This window comes from Hylobates moloch, unplaced genomic scaffold (genome assembly GCF_009828535.3).
Source record: "Hylobates moloch isolate HMO894 unplaced genomic scaffold, HMol_V3 SCAFFOLD_16, whole genome shotgun sequence".
NCBI lineage: Eukaryota > Metazoa > Chordata > Mammalia > Primates > Hylobatidae > Hylobates > Hylobates moloch.
Window position 1 is genome coordinate 42,664,750 of NW_026652291.1, and position 26,674 is coordinate 42,691,423.

General features: G+C 36.6%; 1 protein-coding gene across 1 annotated transcript in view; it reads left to right on the forward strand.

Annotated features, from left to right (window-relative positions):
- The window catches only part of KCNH5 (potassium voltage-gated channel subfamily H member 5), a 349,850-nt gene that overhangs the window by 249,859 nt on the left and 73,317 nt on the right, over window positions 1–26,674 (forward strand). The window contains exon 10 of the mRNA XM_032180213.2: window positions 17,268–17,464. Within this exon, the coding sequence (XP_032036104.1) occupies window positions 17,268–17,464 (197 nt within the window). The remainder of the gene's footprint in view (window positions 1–17,267; window positions 17,465–26,674) is intronic.

The following is a 26,674-nucleotide window of genomic DNA, read 5'->3' on the forward strand; positions in this document are numbered from 1 at the left end:
TAATCTTCCTAAGATATAACTGTGTCAATCTCCTCATTCATATTTCCAGTATCTTGAGGATAAAATGTAACTATGAGCATAGCCTATGGGGCCATTTGGGTCTGGCTTTTGCTCTCCTTTCTGGCCTGATTTGTGTCATTGTCTATCCCTACCCTATTCTCACCGTACTGAATTGCAGGAAGTTTCCTGAGTTTAACAAAGTTCCCTCTTCCTGGCAGGCTGATGCATATACTGCTCCTTTATTTAGAATACTTTTTCTCTCCTTTTTAGTGATTTGTCTCTTGCTTCCTTGTTCTATTTTATTTTTCCCTTATTGCCCTAGTCTGGGTTAGATGCCTCTATTCTGTGCTTCCACTTGGATGCCTATAGAGGGTTCTTAGTACCTCCTATTTTTATCCTTCCCCTGTTTATCCTCCCACTGCACAGTGACCACTTGAAATTTCTTATTCCTTTTTGTCTCTCTGTTGTCTATGATAGGATCTCTTCAATAGGTTTTCCGTAAAGGCTATTGGGAGTGAGACAGATTAGCTAGTACAGCTGTTACTTGGTATCCACAAGGGATTGGTTTCAGGACACCCTCACAGAGACCCTACTTTGAGGATGCTCAAATCTCTTACGTAAAATGGTATAGTATTTGCATACAACCTGTGCACATCATCCTGTGTATTTAAAATCATCTCTAGATTACTTATAATTCCCAACACAACGTAAATGCTATGTACATAGTTGTTATATTGGTTAGGGAATAATGACAAGAAAAGAAAAAATATCTGTACACATTTAGTACAGATGCAGCCATCCATTTTTTACCCCAAATATTTTCTGTTTGTGGTTCATTGAATCCATTGATGAGAAACCCATGGGTATGAAGGGCCAACTCTGCTAAACTTTGCCAACAAACTCTTTTCATAATTGTTTCAGTTCTGGGTACCCAGAAAAATACATTGTGTTCTGTTGACTCACTTGCCAATTTCCTCTATGCCCTCTGTTCTTCCTTTGTCTAGAGGTTTATAGTAAAATGCATTTCTCAAAAGCCTGTAACTTTGGTTTAGATCTGTTATAGGCAGAAGGAACATTTTCCTACTGTTAACTAGGCAATTTGAACAAAGATAATTGAGGGGGAAACTGTGTTAAGTATCTCAGACCACCCATGGCTCTCTGATAAGTTGCTCCTTTCTTGTTCTCCATCACGGATCCCCAGTACCAAGAAAGAATCTAACTTGTACCTGCTTGTTGACCATAATAAGAAGACTTTAAATTACATTCATTGAAGGAAATTTAGCTTTAATTCCTAAAGTGGCATTGCTTTTGTCATCAACTAGAATGAATGATTCAATAAATCTGAATTAATTTCATTAATACATAAGCATTTAAGAATTAAAAGGGATTTAAGGAAAGGAAAATCATATTTTTCATTAGTAAATGAGCTCCCACCCACTTAAGTAAAATGTAAAGCCAAGAGATACATTTTGATTTTAATATTCCTTATCAAACTTTTAAAGTATATTTTTGAAAAATACACTTGCACCTCTTTGAAAGTCCAATTAAAATACCAAAAATTATTAATGGAGTGCTCATTATTTTGTATACATTATTATACCAAGTCATTTAATAACCCTGTGAAGAAAGTAATTATTGTAGTCATCTTACAGAGGAAGAAACTGAAACTCTGTAATATCAGGTGGTTCTCCCTGGGTCACAGCTAATAAGTAATTGGTGGGTGCAGGATTTTAATCCAGACCTGTCTGACGTTATGTGCATGCTCTTACCCATCAAATTACAAAAAAAAATGATGCTCTGGAAAACAGAAATTTTGAAATAGAATTTTGAAATTATAGTGCAACTATTTGGTTTAATCTTAATGGAAAACAGAGTACCTATATTACCTTTACCAATTTATTTCTTTTTATTTTTTAAAAAAGATTTTTCTAATACCACTGCCAAGAATTAGGCACCATAACAGTATACATTACAAAGACCCTTCACTAAATATTACCTAAGGTACTAAGTATGAATTGGCTAAATCAGCTACTAAGTATCTATAAATACTGTCCTTCTCCAAGTGACTGGTTTACCATGAGGAAGGTGTTTAGGACTGAGGAGAACTGAGCCCAGAGTGTGAATGTCATGAGTTCTTAGAACACAAGATAGGGATGTTACATGTTCTTCTGGGTTATGGAAGAGTTCAGAGTCTACTTAGTTGGTTAATGTTAAAGTGGAAATGAAGCTTTCTTTCTGTGTGAGGTCTTTCCTAATTTCTTTAAATTAAAAACAATATTTTTCTTCTGTGCTTTGCTTATCCTGATCTGTATACACTTACTTCATTTTCTTCTATTTTGTAATTTTTTTGGTCTGTCTCTCTTACTCACAAAATTAAAGACTTCTTGAGAGCCAGATTTCTATTTCCTGAATCTGCCTATCCCCTCACAGCATAAAGCCAATGTTTCAACTTTTGAACAAAAAGTTCAAAAAACTTTAAAAAAATTTTAAGTAGTAGTATTTTATTTTATAAATAAATAATTTAGCATAAGGTAAAGGAAAAACAGAAGACAAGTGACAATAATACAAGAAAGAAAGAAAGAAAACCTGTGCTTTGAATCTCACTCCTTTATCCCTGTGATTGCTTTTTGTTTCCCTATATGCTTCTGTGATCACTGCCCATACTCATATACATTTCTATCACAGCAACACAGCTTTATTGAGGTATAATTGATACACAAATATCTGCATATATTGAATGCATACAATGTGATGAGTTTGTGTATATGCAAACATTCTTAATACCATTACCATAATCAAGGTAATAGACACATCCTAAAATGCCCATAGCTTTCTTCTGTCCTTTTTTTCATGGTAAGAACACTTAATATGAGATCTACCCTCTTAAAAAAGTTTGAAGTTCACAGTACTGTGTTATTAAGTGTAGGCTCTATGTGTACAGCAGGTATCTAAAACTTAATTCTCTAGCATAACTGAAACTGTATACCCATTGAACAAAAACTGTCCCTTCCCCCATCTTCCAAGCCCTGACAGCCACTATTATATTCTCTGCTTCTATGAATATAACTACTATAGACACTTCATATGAGTGGAATCATGAAATATTTGTACTTCTGCAACTGGCTTATTTTGTCCGGCATAGTGCTCTCCAGGTTCACCTATATTATTGCAAATGACAGAATTTTCTTCTCTTCAAAGGCTGAATAATATTCCATTGTATGCATACACCATGTTTTCTTCATCCATTCATCTGCTGATAAATACTGGGGTTGTTTCCATGTCTACCTATTTTGAATAAAGCTACAATAGGCATGAGAGTACAGGCATCTCATTGAGATTTTGATTTCAATACTTTTGGATACATACTCAGAATTCAGATTATTGCATCATAGGTTAGAGTTAGGGTTGAGTCAGGATGTCAGATTCATTAATTGAATGAGGTAGAAAAGACAGCCATTTTTTCTCACACTTCACAGTTGCAAACGTTGTAAGACTTAGTTATAATATGAACAATATTGTAGGCTTCAACTCTAAATGTTTTCTTAGAAAAAGAAAACAGGAGAGTTTCAAGATGTAATTGATTTCCAAATTAGTCTTTTGCATGGATTTCTTTTTTATAATATGCCATTCCCTTTCTTGATTTAGGCACGTATTTGGATTTTTATATGCAATCAGGTTGTTCTTAACACTAATAGTGCCAAACTCAGGATAATCAGCATGTTTTTTATCATTTCTTCTACCTCCTTAAAGGTAGCTTCTTACTGATGTCAGGATACCTTCTCTTTATCTGCTTAATAAGAGCTATTTGGCTCATTCTTTGTGTGTGTAAAAAAAAATCTACAAGCTAAATCAGTTGTTTTTTTTAATAGATAAGAATTATTATTTGCTTCTCTGAAAATGTCTTCAAGCTTGTATCTATGATAATTTTTAACATAATGACTTTGGACTTCAATCATTGAAGATTGGCAGACATCATTTCTAAATGTTTTAAAAGATTTTATTCTAATAAACCTATATGATTTCTTAATTTTAATACTCATTGTATTGTTCTTTCTGTTCTTCCTTTTTAAAATATTATTTTATGACCATTGCAGTTTGTACATAGTTGAAGTCCATTTAAAATAATATAATTAAAAATCATATAGTCTTATTCATCTATAAATGAATAGTTTTGGGCCTATGTAATTATAATGAAGTTTATGAGCCAATTGCAATGATAACTTATAGTGAAGGGCCAACTAATAAATTAAAGTGAATACAGTTCAAGTCCAGTATTTCTTTATTAATTTCTTGTCTGGTTGATCTATCCATTGTTGAAAGTGAGTTATTGAAGTCCTGTGCTATTATTGCATCTCTATGCATTTTTTCCATCAAGTCCATTAATATTTGCCTTATATATTTTGATGCTCCAATGTTGGGTACATATATATTTGCAGTTGTTATATACTTGATAAATTGATGCCTTTATCATTAAATAATGAGCTTATTTGTCTCTTGTGACAGTTTTTGACTTGAAATCTATTTTATCTGATGTAAATATAGCCACCCCTGCTGTCTTTTGGTGACTGTTTGCATGGAATATCTTCCATTCTTTAATTTTCAGCCCATGTGTGTCCTTAAAGCTAAAATGGTTCTTATAGGTAGAATATAGTTGGGTCTTGTTTTTTTTAATATCCATTCAGTCACCCTGTCTTTTGATTGGATAATTTAATCCATTTACATTTAAGGGTATTGATAGGTAAAGACTTACTCTTGCCCTTTTGTTCGTTGTTTCCTGGTTATTTTGTAGGTCCTTTTTTTTTTCCTTCTTGCAACTTACTTACTGTAAGTTACTTACTGTAGCTATGGTTATTTTTGACCATTTTGACTTTTAACCTTCATACTAGAGATTTGGACGATTTACATACTACTACTATAGTGATGGAATATTCTGCTTGTGATTGTGTATTTACTTCTACCAGTGAGTTTTATACTTCCATATATTTTCATTTTGGTAGTTATTATCCTTTCATTTCCAGGTGAAGAGCTCCATTAAGCATTTCCTATATGATGGTCTAGTGGTGATGACATCATGATCAATGGGGAACAACTAAAGAGTTTTCCACTAAGACCAGCACAAGGCAGAGATGCCTGCTCTTACCACTTCTATTCAATATAGCACTGGAAGTACTAGCAAAGGCAATCAGACAAGAAAAATAAATAAAAGCCATTTAAAACAGAAAGAAAGAAGTAAAATTATCTCCGTTTGTAGATGACACGATTCTATATGTAGAAAAAGCCAAAGAGTCTACAAAAACCTTTTTAGAACTAATAAATAAATTTAGTAAAGTTGCAGGTTGCAAAATCAACATATAAAAATTAGCGACATTTCTATATGCAAATAACGACCTAGCTGAAAAAGAAATCAAGAAAAAAATCTCACTTACAATTGTTGCAAAAATACATATGAATGAATTTAACCAAAAAGGTAAAATATCTGCACACAGAAAACTATAAAGCATTGATGAAAGAAATCGGCTGACTCTGGGTATACCACCAATAAGTTAGCCTTGCTCCACAAGGAACAGTGAAAAAAAAAAAAGAAGGAAAGAATTGAAGAAGACACAAATAAATGGAAATATATCCCATGTTAATGGGTTATAAGAATTAATATTGTTAAAATGTACATGCTACCCAAAGCAATATACATAGTCAAAGCAATTGCTATCAAAATTCCAATGACATTTTTAAAGAAATAGAGAAAACAATCCTGAAATTTGTATGAAGCTGTAGCAAAAACCCAAATAGACAAAAAGCAATACTGAGAAAGAACAAAGTTGGAGGCATCACACTTCCTGATTTAAAATTATATTACAAATGTCTAGTAATTATAATGGTATGGTACTGGCATAAAAAAGAAACATGGAGCAGTAGAACAGAACAGAGAGCCCGGAAATAAATCCAAACATATATGGTCAACAAATTTTCAACAAGGGTGCCAAAGACCACAATGGGAAATTAATAGTTTTTTCAATATATGGTGCTGAGAAAACTGGATTACCACAGTGGGAAATTAATAGTTTTTTCAATATATGGTGCTGAGAAAACTGGATTTCCACATGCAAAAGGATGAAATTAGGACCTTATTTTCCACCCATACAAAAAAAAAACATCAACTCAAAATGGATAAAATGCCTGTGAGACCTGAAACCATAAAACACGTTGATGAGAACATACAGGAAAAAACACCTTGACATTGGCCTTGGCAATGTCTTTTTGGATATAACACCAAAAGCTTGAGCTATAAAAGCAAAAATAAATAAATAGGGTTACATCACACCAAAATGTTTCTTTACAGCAAGAGAAACAATCAACAAAATGACAAGGCAGCCTATAGACTGGAAAATATATTTGCAAACCACATATATGTAAGAACTCTTACAACTAAATAGCAGAAAATAAATAACCCTATTAAAAAGTGAGCAAGAGACCTGAGCAGAAATTTCTCCAAATAAAACATAAAAATAACCATCAGGTGTATGAAAAGATGCTCAAATCACTAATCATCAGGGAAATGCAAATTAAAGTCATTATGAGATACCACCTCACCCCTGTTAGGAATGCTATTATCAAAAAGACAAGATATAATAAATGTTGATGAGGGTGTGGAGAAAAGAGAATCCTGGCATTCTATTGGTGGGAAATGTAGTTTGGTGCAGCCATTATGGAAAACAATATGGAGGTTTATTAAAAAATTAACAATAGCACTACTGTGTGACCCAGTATCCCTCTACTGGGTAAATACCCAAAGGTGATGAATTTATCACCTCCTAGAGATATCTGCACCCCCATGTTTGTTGCAGTATTATTCACAATAGGCAAGACATGGAAACCACCTAAGTATCCATTGATGGATGAATTGATAAAGAAAATGTAGTATGTATATTCAATGGAATATTATTCAACCTTAAAAAAGAAAGAGAGCCTGCCATTTGCCACAGCATGGATGAACCTTGAGGACATTATGCTGAGTGAAATAAGCCAGACACATAAATAATATATTGAATGATCTTACTTATGTGTAGAATCTTTTTAAAAAGTCAAATATACAAAGATAGAGAATAAAACAGCGGTGGGGAGGTGGAGTAGGGCGGGAGGAAATGAGTGCGTGTAGGTCAAAGGATAGGAAGTAGCATACCTGTGGGAGGAAAATTTTTAGAGATCTAATGTATAGATGAAGACTATAGCTAATAATATTGTACTGGCATATCTCAGAGATTTTGTTGGTTTGGTACCAGACCACCATAATAGAGCCAATGTTGCAATAGAGTCACCAATTTTTTGGTTTCTCAGGGAATATAAAAGTTATGTTCACATTATACTTAGTCTATTACATGTGCAATAACATTATGTCTAGAAAAACAATGCATATACCTCAATTTAAAACTACTTAATTGTTAAAATATGATAATGATCATCTGAGCCTTCAGCAAGTTGTAATCTTTTTGCTGGTGCACAGTCCTGCCTTGATGTTGACAGATGCAGACTGATCAGATTGGTGCTGAAGGGTGGAATAGAGGTGGCAATTTCTTAAACTAAGATGACAATGAAATTTGCTGCATCAATTGACTCTTCCTTTCATAAAATATTTCTCTATAGCATGTGATGCTGACTGATAGCATTTTAGTCACAGTAGAACTTTCAAAATTGGAGTCAGTCCTCTCAAACTCTTGCCACTGTCTGATCAACTGAGTTTAGGAACTATTATAAATACTTTGTTGGCATTTCAACAATATTCATAACATCTTCACTAAGAGTAGATTCTGTCTCCAGAAACCACTTTCTTTGCTCATTCATAAGAAGCAACTTCTCATGCATTGGTTTTCTAGTGAGATTGCAGCAAGTCATCCACATTTTCAGGCTCCACTTCTAATTCTAGTTGTCTTGCTATTTCTACATCTGCCGTTACTTCCTCCACTGAAGTCCATAGCTCTCGAAGTCATCCATGAGGGTTGGAATCAACTTCTTCCAAACTCTTGTTAATATTAATATTTTGGCTTTCTCACATCTCACATGAATCACAAGTGTTCTGAATGGCATCTGGAATTCTGAATGTTCTCCAGAAGATTTCCCATTTACTTTGTCGAGATCCTTTAGATGAATCAGTATCTATGACAGCTATAGCCTTACACAATGTATTTCTTGAATAATAAGACTTGAAAGTCAAAAGTACTCCTTGATCCATGGGCTGCAGAATGGATGTTGTGTTAGCAGGCATGAAAACATTCATCTTGTAGATCTTCATTAGAGCTCTTGGGTGACCAGATGCATTGTCAATGAGCAGTCATATTTTCAAACGAATCTTTTTTTCTGAGCAGTTGGTCTCAACAGTAGGCTTAAAATATTCAGTAGGATTTTAATGGTTTTAGGTCTAACATATAAGTCTTTAATCCATCTTGAATTAATTTTTGTATAAGGTGTAAGGAAGGGATCCAGTTTCAGCTTTCTACATATGGCTAGCCAGTTTTCCCAGCACCATTTATTAAATAGGGAATCCTTTCCCCATTTCTTGTTTTTGTCAGGTTTGTCAAAGATCAAATAGTTGTAGATATGCGGCATCATTTCTGAGGGCTCTGTTCTGTTCCATTGATCTATATCTCTGTTGTGGTACCAGTACCATGCTGTTTTGGTTACTGTAGCCTTGTAGTATAGTTTGAAGTCAGGTAGCGTGATGCCTCCAGCTTTGTTCTTTTGGCTTAGGATTGACTTGGCGATGTGGGCTCTTTTTTGGTTCCATATGAACTTTAAAGTAGTTTTTTCCAATTCTGTGAAGAAAGTCATTGGTAGCTTGATGGGGATGGCATTGAATCTATAAATGACCTTGGGCAGTATGGCCATTTTCACGATATTGATTCTTCCAACCCATGAGCATGGAATGTTCTTCCATTTGTTTGTATCCTCTTTGATTTCATTGAGCAGTGGTTTGTAGTTCTCCTTGAAGAGGTCCTTCACATCTCTTGTAAGTTGGATTCCTAGGTATTTTATTCTCTTTGAAGCAATTGTGAATGGGAGTTCACTCATGATTTGGCTCTCTGTTTGTCTGTGATTGGTGTACAAGAATGCTTGTGATTTTTGTACATTGATTTTGTATCCTGAGACTTTGCTGAAGTTGCTAATCAGCTTAAGGAGATTTTGGGCTGAGACAATGGGATTTTCTAGATATACAATCATGTCATCTGCAAACAGGGACAGTTTGACTTCCTCTTTTCCTAATTGAATACCCTTTATTTCCTTCTCCTGCCTGATTGCCCTGGCCAGAACTTCCAGCACTATGTTGAATAGGAGTGGTGAGAGAGGGCATCCCTGTCTTGTGCCAGTTTTCAGAGGGAATGCTTCCAGTTTTTGCCCATTCAGTATGATATTGGCTGTGGGTTTGTCGTAGATAGCTCTTATTATTTTGAGATACGTCCTCATTAAACTAAAGAGCTTCTGCACAGCAAAAGAAACTACCATCAGAGTGAACAGGCAACCTACAGAATGGGAGAAAATTTTTGCAACCTACTCATCTGACAAAGGGCTAATATCCAGAATCTACAATGAACTCAAACAAATTTACAAGAAAAAAACAAACAACCCCATCAAAAAGTGGGCAGAGGACATGAACAGACACTTCTCAAAAGAAGACATTTATGCAGCCAAAAAACACATGAAGAAATGCTCATCATCACTGGCCATCAGAGAAATGCAAATCAAAACCACAGTGAGATACCATCTCACACCAGTTAGAATGGCCATCATTAAAAAATCAGGAAACAACAGGTGCTGGAGAGGATGTGGAGAAATAGGAACACTTTTACACTGTTGGTGGGACTGTAAACTAGTTCAACCATTGTGGAAGTCAGTGTGGCGATTCCTCAGGGATCTAGAACTAGAAATACCATTTGACCCAGCCATCCCATTACTGGGTATATACCCAAAGGACTATAAATCATGCTGCTATAAAGACACATGCACACGTATGTTTATTGCAGCACTATTCACAATAGCAAAGAGTTGGAACCAACCCAAATGTCCAACAACGATAGACTGGATTAAGAAAATGTGGCACATATACACCATGGAATACTATGCAGCCATAAAAAATGATGAGTTCGTGTCCTTTGTAGGGACATGGATGAAACTGGAAAACATCATTCTCAGTAAACTATCGCAAGGACAAAAAACCAAACACCGCATGTTCTCACTCATAGGTGGGAATTGAACAATGAGAACTCATGGACACAGGAAGGGGAACATCACACTCCGGAGACTGTTGTGGGGTGGGGGGAGGGGGGGAGGGACAGCATTAGGAGATACACCTAATGCTAAATGACGAGTTAATGGGTGCAGGAAATCAACATGGCACATGGATACATATGTAACAAACCTGCACATTCTGCACATGTACCCTAAAACCCTAAAGTATAATAAAAAAAAAAAAATTCAGTAAAGCATGCTATAAACAGATGCACTGTCATCCAGGTTTTGTTCTTCCATTTATAGAGCAAAGGCAGAGTAGATTTAGCATAATTCTTAAGATTCTAGGACTTTGGGAATAATCAAGGAGTACTGGCTTCAACTTAAAGTCACCAGCTGCATTAGGCCCTAACAATTTAGCCTATCCTTTAAAGTTTTGAAGCCAGTTTTTGACTTTTCTTTATCTCTGAAAGTTCCAGATGGCATCTTCTTTTAATAGAAGGCTGTTTCATCTGCATTAAGAATCTGTTGTCTAGTCTAGTCACCTTCATCAGTTATTTTAGCAGATCTTCTGGATAACTTGCTGCAGCTTCTACATCAGTACTTGCGTTTCAACTTGCATTTTTATGTTGTGGAGATGGCTCCTTTTCTTAAACTTTATTAACTAATCTCTGCTAGCTTCAAACTTTTCTTCTGCAGGTTCCTCCCCTCTCTTAGCCTTTACAGAATTGGAGATAGTTAGGGCTTTGCTGTGGATTTGGCTTTGGCATAAGGGAATGTTGTGGCTGGTTTGATCTTCTATCCAGGCCACTAAAACTTTCTCCTTATCAGCAGTAAGTCTGTTTCATTTTCTTGTCATTCATGTGTTTGCTGGAGTAGCACTTGTAACTTCCTTCAAGAACTTTTACTGTGCATTCACACCTTGGCTAGCTGTTTGGTGCAAGAGGCCTAGCTTTTAGCCTATTTTAGCTTTTGACATGCCTTCCTCACTAAGCTTAATTATGTCTACCTTTTGACTTGAAGTGAGAGATTTGTGACTCTTCCTTTTGCTTGAACACTTGGAAGCCATTTTAAGGTTGCTGGTTGGCCTAATGTCGATATTATTGTGTCTCAGAAAACAGGGAGGCCCCAGGAGAGGAAGAGGGAGTTGGGGAATGACAGATCAGTGGAGTAGTTAAAACACACACAATATTTATTGATTAAGTTTGCCATCTTATATGGGTGTGGTTTGTAGTGGCCCCAAACAATTACAACAATAACATGAAAGATTAATGATCACAAATTTCCGTAACAGATATAATAATAATGAAAAAATTAGTAATACTGTGAGAATTACCAAAATGAGACATAAAATGATCACATGCTGTTGGAAATATGACACTGATAGACTTGTTTGACACTGAGTTACCACAAACCTTCAATTTGTAAAAAACATAGTATCTGCCAAGCACAATAAGATAAAGCACAATAAGATGAGGGTTATGCCTGTATTGTAATACTAACTTTTGTTAAATAGGTAGATTTTAGCTGCTTTCGTCTCACACACAATCAAAAATATGTGAGATGATAGACATGTTTATTTGCTTCACTATAGTGATTTTACTATCTTTATGTGTTCTATAATGTTACATGTTAAATCTCAAATATATACAATAAAACTTACTAAAAAATGAAGTGAAGCCATGGATTAAGTTCATTGTATAGAAAAATCTTCAAATAGAGCCACTATCACACCCCTAAACTCACAGAAAACTACCTAAGTAAAATTCAGATGATATTTTGTTTGGGACCTGTTGGATATTAGTTAGCAGTTCTCACTGATGAATACCTGTGGTAATTTTTATTTATTTATTTATTTATTTATTTTTCTGAGACTGAGTCTTGCTCTGTCACCCAGGCTGGAGAGCAGTGGCGTGATCTCAGGTCACTGCAACCTCTGCCTCCCGGGTTCAAGCCATTCTTCTGCCTCAGCCTCCTGAGTAGCTGGGATTACAGGCACCCACCACTGTGCCTGGCTGATTTTTGTATTTTTAGTAGAAATGGGATTTCACCATGTTGGCCAGGCTGGTCTCGAACTCCTGACCTTGTGATCTGCCCACCTCGGCCTCTCAAAGTGCTGGGATTACAGGCATGAGCCAACGTGCCCTGCCTAACTGTGGTAATTTTTATGCATTTATTTTATTCATGTCATTAACTCACCAAATAATGTGTCTCACATTTGAAAAAATAAATCTGGCTGTAAAATCAGCCCCTTAGGGGACCATAATCCCTAAGCATACCATAGTCCGTATTACTCCTTTAATTATGTTGTAACTCTGTCTCTGTTTTGTCTTAAATGTTCCAGTTTCCTACTATATGAGTCTTTAACACTTATTTCTGTTTTATAATCCTTTTTCCTGTAGTTTAACAGTGAAATACTTCATAAGACTTGATGAAAAGAACTGAGAAAATATAAATAGACCAAACAACAACTTTCATGTTTAGCACAAGCTTTCTACTAATTTTAGTACTTTGAGGGGAGGTTAGTTATCTCTAGCTCTAAAATGTTTACAGCAGAGACTACTTGTACCCAGCGGGAGCTGACCTAAAAACCAGCATCAAATGTTCTGTAGTCAAGTAGATGAACCGGAGTTCCCCGCCCTGAAAGTGTGCAAAATCTTTCATACAATAAAGAAAAGTGTTTCTTCATTAGCTATTCCATGCATATTAGATGCATGCACGTTAGATATTCCATGCCTAACACCACATTTTCACAGCCTATGATTTCTGAGATGACTCACTGTAAATGTGCGTAATATGCTTGAAGAAAGACATTAACCAACTTTACTTTGGCTGGTAAATTAATTAATTTGTTTAAAAGATGACCATAGTCCCAGAAATGCGGTAGAAGTTTGTTGTGAATTGATTGCCTCATAGGTGACATACAAAGCCAACAAAGTAAACACACTTTGAAGTCGTTGATTAGCTTAATATCCAGTTTACATATTGCATGTCCCAATGAAAATTCTATGTAATGAAACAATTAGTATTGCTTATTACGTAAAGTGAATTCTGATGTTGGGGGCAGAATTATCTACTTTTGTTAATTTTGCTATGCTTTTCTAAACTTTTTTGGAAGAGGAGCAGGAAATAAAGTTTATCATGAGTTCATATTCTAGTTTATTGCTATTCTTACTGTATCATAGACTTTCTATTTCCCCATGATACCAAAAACAGAATAATTTAATGTAATAATTTAAAAATTTTAGGCAGAAATGGTGTAAGAATTTTTAATTTCATCTGTTAAGTTAAATAAAATATATAACAGATATTTGAATGCTTCTGTAATTAAAAATGGCCCATATTGGTAAGAAGAAATTACCTTTATATTTTGAGTACCTTTTACCTGTTGACAATGCACTTAATAATCAATGAATATTTATTTATGATCTACAAGTCTATGTATATATTTTATGAATTCAGTTTTATTAAGAAGTATAATGAAAGACATCGGTGAAAATGGTTTGCTGTTTTTTAATGTAGAAAAATTTGGAAAACATAAGTAGGAAGAAAAAGACCCATAAACACACCACTTATATCCATTTGCTATTATTATTTAAAAGCATTTTCCTTTAGTCTTGTATCCCTTTAGACTTTTAGCTCAATTTATATTAATTGATAAATTTATATAACATAGTATATTATATGATATGGTTTGGCTGTCTCTCCACCCAAATCTCACCTTGAATTGTAATAATCCCTAAATGTCAAAGGCAGAGCCAGGTGGAAATAATTGAATAATAGGGCGGTTTCCCCTATACTGTTCTCATAGTAGTGTATAAATCTCATGAGATCTGATGGCTTTATAAGTGGGAGTTCCCCTTTACAAGCGCTCTTGCCTGCCACCATGTAAGACATGACTTTGCTCCTCATTTGCCCTTGGCCGTGATTGTGAGGCCTCCCCAGCCATGTAGAACTGTGAGTCAATTAAACCTCTTTTCTTTATAAATTACCCAGTCTCCGGTATGTCTTCATTCTTTATTAGCAGTGTGAGAACAGACTAATAAATTATACATAATAACATATAATTATAAAATACATTATACTTTGGTTCTATCAAGATAATTTTCTTAAGAAAAGAAGATAAAGTAGATTTCTTAACTGACAATTCTTTTAGTCTTGGCACCTCAGTTTCATTTTTATATATTTTGGTATAGCTGTAACCGTATGCATATTATTCTTTATATATTTATTTCTTAATTAACATAAGTTAGGAACTTTTTGAATGTTATCTCAAAAGCTGTTTTAATTCTTTGGACATTGATATTTTACACATATTTTTACAATTGCCATAGCTATTGGACATATAGGGTTTTAAAAAAATCTAGGGTTATCATTAATAACACTATAGTGAATATTACATGCAGTAGTTCTAATCTTTTGATTCTCAGAAGTGAAAATACTGAGTCAAAAGCATTTATTATTCTTAAGTGTACCATATATGAAAACCAAATAGCTGAAGAGTAATGAGCACTCATAAATGGGTAAGGGGTTATAATTGACAATTTGAGAAAATGATACAGAAATGAATCATAGAGAAATGTAACCTGTTTTCTATCTCTTGAAGGAAAAATCCAGTATGGAAAGAATAAAAAGGAAAAGAAATAAGAGGTAGATCAAAGCAGCCCTTTAAAAGCTTGGCTTTTTTTTGGTACCATCAAGAACTGTGGTAATATAACGGTTGTTGATCTCTTCTGTTTACAAAGTATTACACAAATTATAAGACAAAATAAAAACCATACATTGTTCCATAATGCAGAGAGGACCTACCATTTTGATGCATTTACTTCTGTGCTTTGTGTGCATGTATGTGTGTATGTTTGGGGGGGGGGGGAGATGGGGTACATAAAATGAGATTATGCTGTATGTATAGTTTGATATCCTGCTTTTACTATTTTATATAACCTTATATGACCTCCATGTCACTTTGTAAAATTTATGATACCTTGTGGCTGCATAATATTTCATTTGTTGACATTTATTTCTAATTTTTGGCAATTATAAATTTCACTTCAGTGAGCATTTTTATAAATAAATTTGGCACTTCTTGTTATGCAATTAGAATAAATGCCTATAATTGGGATTACTAGTTTGAAGAGAATACTGTGTACAGATTTCTGAAATTCATCTGTATAAAATGAGGTAGAGTTTCTATAGCTAAAGTATTCCTTTGGTTATTTTTATTTCTTTACTTTTTTTTTGAGACGGAGTCTCGCTCTGTCACCCAGGCTGGAGTGCAGTGGCGCCATCTCAGCTCACTGCAAGCTCCGCCTCCTGGGTTCACACCATCCTCCTGCCTCAGCCTCCCAAGTAGCTGGGACTACAGGCACCCACCACCACGCCTGGCTAATTTTTTTGTATTTTTAGTAGAGATGGAGTTTCACCGTGTTAGCCAGGATGGTCTCGATCTTCTGCCATTGTGATCCACCTGCCTCGGCCTCCCTTTGGTTATTATGTTGCTGTATAACCCTAGAGACTTTCTTTGGCTACCAGGTCTCTAATCTCCCTTCCTTGGCCAAATAAATGGCTATTAGATGGTTAATTTGCTCATCAGTGTCATGAACTAAAAGGAATTTTTGGAGGGTCCAGAAACAAATGGATTGCTTAAGATTAATGAAATATTCATGATAGTTGTTTTATGCTGATCACATGATCATGTGGTGGTTTTAATTACCTCTTCACTCATGTGCATGTTTTCTCTTTGTACCCTGAAGTGCCTCTTAAGCTTGAAATCAAGCCCCATGTTTCTCTCAGAGCTTCCCAACTACCTAAGTGAGCAAAGAATGTGTAATCTCACTCACTCAACCTCTCTGTTTCTGTCTTGTCACTGTCTTTGTCTCTCTCTCATTTCTATGGTTACATATTTTCTTTTCTCTCTGGTTGGCTGGATGGCCTGAAGGGTGATATAAGGTCTTTCTTCTTTTTTTTCCTGTTAGTTCTTATTTTAATCTGCATGATGACAGCAGATAGTTGCTCACCTCTGTGGTTTGAGTGCAGAAAGAATAAATCATTAACAGAGTGCCTCTAGGAAGATGTTTCCCTCCTGGATATATTCCCCCTGTCTTTTTCACTTTAAAACTTTCCCTTTCACGCAGAAGTTGAACAAAGAATGCAGTTGACTACACTTCAGAAACCAGGGGCTTTTATGGAACTGCCTCGACAGAACGGCCTTTTGGGACCTTTAACCTTAGACTCTTTCTCGTTCTTTTTATTTGGGCAACTAAGTACTTGATTTCAAATGATAAATGGTTGAGTTCAGGCCACCAGTGGGTAGTGCTCTGAAGTGAATAGGTGATTTTTGTGCGATTTCTAGAGTTTTTAAAAGACGTCTACATTTGATGATAGTATAGCCCTTTTTATAGAACTGTTCATGGGATAATACATTTGAGTCTCCGTGTTTTACTCAACCTGGGTCCTTCAGCTTTGTAACTGTGGCTGGGGAGCTCTTGGGCTGGACTCTGAGAACCTGTATAAGTTTGGCTAGGTAGAGAGGGAAGGGCATTCTTGGGGAACTAAGTCGTGACAAGTTTTAATTGGCTTGGGACATAATACATAGTTACTGAATAATTTGTATTTAATATATGTTGGATCAGCCCTAGATTTATAAAGGCTGTTACAGCAGATCCTTCTGTATTGCATTTTATTATCTTTACCAGAAGGACCGGAGGCAAGGATGAAACTCAGAAGTCACCTTTGCTCCTTCTAGTCAAAATAGGAAAAGTGAAGGTGGCAGAAGATGATGAAATTATTTGTTAAAATGAGGTGTTTGGCTTCTCTGTTGGGTCCATTTATTCATGCCACTCCAGATTTTCATCAATAACTGAATTCAGGGTGATGTTAGTTTACATATTACACGAAAGCATTGTATATTGTTATGTGTTCATATATGCGGTTATATCCTCAGCTCTAAATTATGCTAGAAGGTCAATCCTGTATATGAAACTGAATAACAAGAGTGATTGCAATAAGAACAGTGTTAGAAACTTGAATATGTATCTTATACTGTTTTCTAGGGAAGGGTGATGTATTTGGAGACATCTTCTGGAAGGAAACCACCCTTGCCCATGCATGTGCGAACGTCCGGGCACTGACGTACTGTGACCTACACATCATCAAGCGGGAAGCCTTGCTTAAAGTCCTGGACTTTTATACAGCTTTTGCAAACTCCTTCTCAAGGAATCTCACTCTTACTTGCAATCTAAGGAAACGGGTATGTTGTCTGGGTCTGCTTTTTCTTATTAGTGTCCAGAGTATTAATTAATTCAGTGCTATTAGCTGAAGAGTAGAAAAGATACTTTGTTTTGCAGCACGACATTTCCGTCAATGTAAAGTGGCATAATTTTCCTTCCCTTTATGTGTATCTTGTTTACTTTTTAAGGGAAAAAAACACCCTATTTCTATGAGTAAAGATTTGAATCTTTACCATTTAAGATACAAAATGAAAAACAGACTTGAAAAGAAACAAGCTGTGAACTCTACTATGATGTAGTTAGTTCTTGGAGTTTATAATACTGTCATAAAATCAATTCCAGTGTCTTTTACCTTATTATATGGATTTTTTTAAAGCTGGTAAAGTTAATCAAGCTGGGTGCCTGTTTTACATTCTCAGCTCTCTTTAGGCACTTCTCATTTCATAATCAATTCACCAAGTTTACTCTTTCAAAGAACGCTATCTCAAAAATTAATTAGCCACATTGACATATCCTACAAATATGGATAAGAATCCTTTATTTTACACTGCTGCTGCACATTTAACCTTCATTGCCACTTTTTAACTGATGGGTGTGACACCAATTTAATTTGCATGAAGAAATCTCCTAGTTCTGGTTTCTAGGTCATTGGGCGTTGGGTAGGGCTTTATTGTCGCCAAGAATGACATACATGTTTGGATAACTGCACTTAAGTGATTTTATCTAAAATGATCGCCTGTCAGTGATGAAGTATTTTGAAATAACAGTCATTCCTTTCCATAACCTGCTTAAATGAAACCTTCTCTGTAGTTAACAGGGAGGGAAGAAATCAAGCAAAGAGATAAATTAATGTCTATACTGCAGCAACGTAGAAATGAACATAATTAAAGCAATGTAATTCCTGCTTAGGGTTCCAAGAAAGGATGAGACTAGCAGGAGTAGTGTTTGTACTGGCTGTATCACATTTATTTGATCTATATTTGAACACCATTTTCAGTTCATACTTTTGTTACCAAATAGATGGAGCATCCAGAACCTGTGAGACAGAATGAATAGCTGTAGAGAACACACAGACTTAAGTACAGAGTACCTATGCTCAATCAACCTATAGTTAAATGTGAATATTATGTCAAACACAAATAGTTGAAAGTGAAGGCAGTGATGAATGTGGAAGAGGGATACTAAATATTAACTAAATGTGGAAGTTTCTCACTTATGTGTCAGAGTCCCTTTCAGTATTAAGCAGGAATGTCTCCTTTGGTCTATGCCCTGCCTTCTGCAGTGACAGATTTCCCTTCAACAAGGCAACCTGTTCGGTAGTTGACTCTTGTAGTATGGTTGGCCCTTGAATAACACAGGTTTGAACCATGAGGGTCCACTTACACGCCAATTTTTTTCTACCAAATGCGGATGAAAAATACAGTATTTGTATTATTTGAAACGTGTGTATACCAAGAGCTGACTTTTCCTGTATGTGGGTGCCACAGGGCGGAGAGCAGGACTTCAGTATGTGAGGATTTGGGTGTGTGAGGGGATTCTGGAACCAGTCCCCCTCATATACCAAGGGAAGACTGTATTTTTAAGTTTCCTTCAATCTAAAATTTGCATTTTAAAATCTTCCCCCATACTGCAAGATTACTGAAACTCCTATGCAACATCCGTACATTCCTCAGGACTTGATGTTTATCCTGTGAAAGAAAATGGGCAGTTATTTTTCCTTCAAATCACATGAGAAAACTCTGACCCAGAGGGATTAATATCAAACAACCAACTGATACCTTTGCAATGCAAGGTGCCAAGGAGGGATAATTAAAACAGATCACCAGTAGAAAATCTCTGTCGCCTCTTTTTCTCTTACACACACACACACACACACATTCATTGGTTGTGACAGCTGAGCGCACACTGGTGTGGCTACTTTTGATAGAAAGAGAAGCTAGAGACAGAAAACTGCTGTTGGTTTTTCTAACGGGACCCAGAAATGCTGTGCCTGTCTCCATGGGTGCCAGTTTGCTGAGTAACATCAAGCGGCTTTCTTCCCTCACAACCTGTTTCCTGTTATAACTGGTGTCATTTTTTATAATTCTAGCCTCTCTGCTCTTGATGCATTGTCTCAATAACTTGGCAAATAGTGGGAAAAGCATGTCATTCAGTGTCACTTTATTTTCAGAGAAACAATATTCTCATGAAAAAGATAAGTGGTGAGAAAATATTATCATAGCCATTGATTAAGGGTGTGTTCCTGCTAAGTAAGGGAGCAGATTTTGAATCTAAGTTGTCAGCCATGTTATGGTACAGTTCTGGCCACACATGTGCATCTAGTGGCTCAGTGGAGAGGTTTGAATAGTGTGTGGCTTTCCATGGCTGCCATAAGGAGGAAAGTGAGCCTTCTTTAGCTGCTTGCCTTCATCTCCATTAAGGAAAAATAAGATGCTTACTGTGCAAATATAGCTCCTCCTACACATCCTTAAGCCCCTCTATGTAAAAATTCTAGAGCTATAACTAGGAATTCCATCAAACAACTACAGCATTGGGCTGGCAAACTTTTTCTGTCAAGGACCAGATAGTAAATAATTTTGGATTTGTGGGCCAATCTCAACTACTCTACTTTTCCACTGTAGTATGAAAGCAGCTGTCTTAGTCAGCTTGGGCCGCCATAACAAAATATGATAGATTGGCTGTCTTAAGCAGCGGGAATTTATTTCTCACAGTTCTGGAGGCTGGGAAGTGTAGATCAAATTACTGGCCAGTTTGGTTCCCTGGTGAGGGTTCTCTTCCTGGCTTGCAAATATCCAGCTTCTCACTGTGTTCCCACATAAGAGAGAGAAGAAAGGGAGGTAGAGAGACAGGAGGGGGGAAGGAAGCAAGCTCATTGGTGTCTTACAAGTGCACCAAGTCACTCATGAGGGCCCCAACTGTTTTTTTTTTTGTTGTTTGTTTGTTTTGAGATGGAACCTCGCTCTGTCACCCAGGCTGGAGTACAGTGGTGCGATCTCGACTCACTGCAACCTCTGCCTCCCAGGTTCAAGCGATTCTCCTGCCTCAGCCTCCTGAGTAGCTGGAATTACAGGCACATGCCACAAAGCCAAGCTAATTTTTGTGTTTTCAGTAGAGACGGGGTTTTACCATGTTGGTCAGGCTGGTCTCGAACTCCTGACCTTGTGATCTGCCCGCCTCAGCCTCCCAAAGTGCTGGGATTACAGGTGTGAGCCACTGCACTGGCCCCAACTTTATTACCTCTTCCAAACCTAATTACCTCCAAAGGCTCCATCTCCAAATACCGTCACACTCGGGTAAGAGCTTCAACAGATGGATTTTGAGGGGGTAAGACTTAGTCAATAGCAAAGCTGTAGATAATACATAAAGAAATGAGGAAGATTGTGTTTCAATTACTTTATTTACAATCAGGTGACTGCCAGGGGCCTTAAATGTGTTAATTGTTGAAAAAAGAGGACTGGAAGAAGTTAAATGGGGACAACAGTGGGCACATGAATAGAATCACCCCACCTTTATTAGAAAGCAAATCTCTTCTACTTGCTGCCTATTCAGAGGGTCATGAGATGGAAAATGCCATAAATATTAACAAGAAGTAGCTACACAAAGCAGGCAGATAGCATGAAAGAGTAAGTCAGGATTTATAGTTACTGTGAAAATGGAGAGTTCATTTCATATGTGAACGAGACAGCTGTTACTCAGTCTGCTAGGACATTGCCCTGTGGGGATGCTGGGCTAGTGTTGCTTAGTCCTCATATTTTTTTTTTCTCCAAGAGGCCAGAAGCACATTTTTATGGGAAAACACATTTGTTTGGTAATTAATTTGATTTGTTTTTAAAATTCTGTGGTCAAACAAAATAAGTTTGCTTGGTATTGGTCCAACAGCTCATGATCTAAATGGACTCAGTTAATGAACTCCTGGTCTCATGGTGCTAGAAACCTGAGATTTTTACCTGGGGCCTGGACATTTTGATGAAAAAAAAAATTTATTTTATCTATTTTCTGACTGAAATTTAGCTTTTCCTTTAATTGGAAAGGTTGCTAGACAACTACAGTGTTATTAGAAGTGCCAAAAGCAATTAGATTAATGGATATTTTCATATATCATATGTGCTGAAGATATCTTGAAATGCCATTTATGCTCATTACTATTTAACAGTTATGATAGTTATTAGACTTGCTGCTGGACAGAAGCACATAGATTACTATACTGTAAATTATTTGAAAATATTTTGATAGGATTTCAATGTGTGTTTCCTTTGCAATCCTACATATTTTATTTTGTGCATTTAGAGCAATTCTTTTAAGGAGAGGTCCACAGGCTCCGCCAGACTACTGGAGATTAAGATCCCATGTGTGAGAGTCAGAAGCTAAACTGAATTGAGCAAAAGAACCGGTTGGGTTTTTTTTTTTCAATAATAAGAACACAATTCCATAGTTTCCAATAAGTTTAAACATATTCAGAAAAGGGATGAGAGAGAAGCAGAGGGAAGTTGACTCGTTTGCTTATTTTATGTATGTATTTATTTAACCAATTCAAGATGCTATTTCCTGGAATGACAAAATGGTATTCGTTAAATTGATGACCAGCTCTTAGGTATACATCAGAGAAGGTAAGCAACACACCTTCTTTGACACACACATAAAAAGGTAACACAGGTGACACCTACATTTTAAAGGCTTATTAGACTTTTAAAGTTAATATTACACTTCCTCCCATTTTGCCTATTTGTTGCATAATGATTTTTACCATTTGTGTAAAAAAGAGTTAACCTGGCAGGTATGACTATTGTCCTTCGAAAGACTTGCTTATAAAGCTGGCTTTTGTGAACTTGATTTCAGGGGGACTCTCACCACTAACTGATGAGTAGCTCTCTGTGCCTTAATTGTCTGTTCTAACAAGGTGGATCGATGCTGAATATTGACTTTCCTTCCCAAAGTGTGGAATTTTGGCATATGTCAGGCAAAAGATGCCTTTGTGACCATCTCCAGTACAAAACCAGAAGTACCAAGGCCTTAATGAACTTCTCTGGTTGACAACATTTCTCGTGTGTTGTCATACTCTTGCTTGTGCCTGGCTTCCCCCAGACTTTGCCCATGCCCCTTTTCCCTTTGCTAAATTTTCTTTGTATCTTATGCTGCAATAATCATAGCCATGAATATGATGATATGCAGAATTCTGTGAATCTGCCTAGTGGATTGTCCAACCTTGGCATGGACTTGAGGACCACCAATGTTCCATATATAAAGGTTGATAGGAAATCTGTATCCTCAAAGGTCCTCAAATCAGCAGATATATTGGTAATTTCATTGTAAGCTTTTTTTCCATAAAAGATACTGAAACCTACAGACAGTATGTTTTATGAGTAAAAGAGAATGAACCATTTAAAAATAAGTGTCATATTTGTCCATAAGGCAGTCAAGCACATTTCATTTCCTTGTAACTTAAAATATATGTTACATGAATACTGCTGGCTACAATAAGCATGCCTGAGATTTTAAATTATTTCTGAATATTTTCTTCACTTTCAAGATAGCAAGAACATATTTTTCTCCAGATTGACTATTTAAATCGGATGAGAGACAAATTTTATTTGCTGTTTCTATACGTCTTCTCATGAGACACTTTGTTGAAGTGTGGCACAGAAAGTGTTGGCTGGCTCGCCATATAGCCATGCATCCATCCAGCCCCTAACACATAACATGGGGTTGTGGACATAAAAGACCAGGTGCCTGCTTTCCAGGAGGCTCCAGTCTAGTGAGAGATCATGAGTCAGATAAGTGCTACGAGAGGGTTATTCTCAGTACACAGGGGGCATAAAGGAGATGAATTCAGTTTGTCCAAGGGGAAGAAACAGGGAAGGATTCCAGGAGGTGACAAGGACACAGGAGTTAGGATTTCATTTCAAATAGAGGAATAATCTAGAACAAGGAAGTGTCTTGTATATCACCAATTTCATTTTATTTTCTTTAGAGACGAGAAAAATTCAGACCCAAGAAATTAAGTGATTGCCTAAGTTCACTTAGCTAGTTAGCGGTAGAGCTGAGACTGGAATCTAGTCCTTGGAATCTCATGCTGGCAGTATTTCTACTATTAACCTAGAATAAAAGCATTTCGAAGAAGATTGTCAGTAAAATCCAATACTTGATTGTGTTCATTTTTAATAGGGAAGGATAATATGTGGCATGAATTTGCATGTGATTGATAGATTGATTTTAGTTTTTCATACTGTGGTTCAGGATAAAACTAATAGTGAAGCCAAAACAAAACAAGCAATAAGCAGTGTTCAGAGTCAGTGGACAGGACTCTCAATCTGGGCATGAACCAATATGTCTAGTGTGGCCACAGCATATCTGTCACCTGCATTGTAAAAGATCTCACTTTAGTGAAAGTATTTAATTTTCATATCAGTATTGTTTAAGAAGTGTTACTGAATATAGTAATATTGTCTTGCTGATAATTGTGCATTCTGATATATTCTTTGTTAACATGTCAATACTGCTGTACTGGTTAGTATAAATACATAGATAAAAATTCTCACATTAAAAAAACTATCTTTTTTTTTTTTTTTTTTGAGACAAAGTCTCACTCTGTGTCCCAGGCTGGAGTGCAGTGGCACGATCTTGGCTCACTGCAACCTCCACCTCCCAGGTTCAAGCAATTCTCCTGCCTCAGCCTCCTGAGTAGCTGGGATTACAGGTGCACGACACCACGCCTGGCTAATTTTTGTATTTTTAGTAGAAACAGGGTTTCACCATGTTGGTCAGGCTGGTCTCAAACTCCTGACCTCAGGTGATCTGCCCACCTCAGCTTCTTGAAGTACTGGGATTACAGGCATGAGCCACAGAGCCCGGCTGCTACTTTTTCACTTTTGTATTTTAAGTTATTTTTTAAAAGATGTGAATATTTTTATATTAGAAGTTACGAAAAATATTGGCAAGATTACCACCAAATGTGTACTAAATTATGTGTACTAAAAATATTAGTTAATCAAAAAAAAAAAAAGCAAGGGAAAGAGAAAAAGAAAATACAAAATTGAATATTTTCATATAGAACTGGAAAAATCTGAGACTTGATTGGTAGCAGGTAGAGAATGTTTTTTGTTGTTGTTGTTGTTGTTAGGGCTGAAAACTAAGAAGATTACTATGTGGCCAATTCCAAAAATGCAAAAAAAAAAGAATGTAAACTGAATTTTGAAAAAGAAAAAAATAACTAAGATCAAACCATGTTAATACAGACTAAAATTATATAATCAAGTGGGTTTCCCTTTTAAATACCATGTCTATGTTATAAAAGTGGGTATAAACCCTCTTGTGGTTCCAGATTGAGTGATCATGGCCAGAGAAGTGTTGTCTTTTCACTCCATGACTCTGCTTATTTTGTCACTGGTGTAATTAAAGCTTCTAAGCAAATGGCTCTAGAGTTCTAATACCTTTACTATTGTCATGGAGTGGAGCCCACTGGATGTTGATAAAAATGATGTCAAACTGACATCCTTTAGTTGTGGTCCCAAAGACGTGCTTCCATTGTGGCTTCAGAGGCTCATCTTCCTTTAGCTCCATAGTTTCTAGTTTAGAGTCTTTTTGTTTGTTTGTTTGTTTTTGAGGCAGAGTCTCGCTCTGTCACCCAGGCTGGAGTGCAGTGGTGCGATCTTGGCTCACTGCAAGCTCTGCCTCCCATTCTCCTGCCTCAGCCTCCCAAGTAGCAGGGACTACAGGCACCCGCCACCATGCCCGGCTCATTTTTTGTTTTTTAATAGAGACGGGGTTTCACCATGTTAGCCAGGATAGTCTTGATCTCCTGACCTTGTGATCCGTCCACCTCGGCCTCCCAAAGTGCTGGGATTAGAGGGGTGAGCCACTGCGCCCGGCCTAGACTCATTTTTATTAAACATCTCTATACCACTTAGTTCAATGCACAGGTTCATCTGGGACCCCTTGCCAATATTTCTTTAACCCTTGTATTAGTCTGCTTGGCTTACTATCACAAAATACCATAGACTGAGTAGTTTCAACAACAGAAATTTATTTTCTCACAGTTCTGGAGGTTAGAAGTCCAAAATCAAGGTGCAGTAGGGATGGTGTCTGGGGACGTCTCTCTCCTTGGGTTGCCACTGGCCACCTTTACACTGTGTGCTCACATGGCATCCCAGTGCCCATGTGTGTAGAGAGTGAGAGAGCTCTCGAGTCTCTTGTTATAAAGACACAAGTCCCACTGGATCAGAGCCTCATCATTATGACCTCATGTAACGTTGATTACTTTCTCAGAAGCCTTGTCTCCAAATACAGCCATACTAGAGGTTAAGGCTTCTCCATACGAATTTGCGGGTGGGAGACATAAACATTCAGTCTATAACAACCAAGTTTCATATTTTAAGTTAAATATAAAGAAATGACTTTGAAAATATGTTAAAATCAAAACTTACAGCTGGAGTGTAACATTACTGGGGAAGGATGTGCAGCAGCAGCAGCAGCAGCAGCAGCAACATTCAGTGTTGATTTTTATAATGTCTAGGCAATGCGTAATTATCAATAGCAGCAAAGTGTTCTTGCTGTCCTACAGTGATTTAAGAAGGATTGCTATTTAAACTTAGAAAAATGTCCCAGGCATGATCCATCCAAATTGTAAAATGGAAAAACAGAACATAGAGGTACATGTAGATTCCATTTCACCCTAAAAAGCCACTGTCCTTTTCTACAGATGTCACTGTTCTTGAGTAGAGATCAACTGAAGCCAGCTGGCAATGTTATGGAGAAGCATAGTAGCGATCCTGTATTTTGATGTTCCAGTGGTAAGAAATAGTGGTTTGGGTTCACTCTGGCATTAGCACAGACTCAGAACTCAATAATGCTTTTCTTTCCAGAAAACGTCCTTATTATGGTGAATCCAGCAGCACAGAATGTCATTTTTTTCTGTGAGCAATGAAGCTTCTCAGTAGCAGTGATCTTTTGTAAATGAAAAACATACTGGAATTGGAGATCAAACAGGCATAAAGTATTTTCTTGGTGTACATGTGTCGAAGATTGCATCTATTTCAGTAGCAATACGAGCATCTTTGAAGAAATGGTCTAGGAGTGACAATGGGTTTTCCAACTACTTTTTTTTCTTTTCTTCACCCACCCTCCCCACAATGGTATATTAGCTAAACAAAATAGTAGAGTCCATTTGTTCCACGAATCCACCAATTCTTGATCCTGTGGAAAAGACATTACTAAAACATTGTCCACACTTGCAA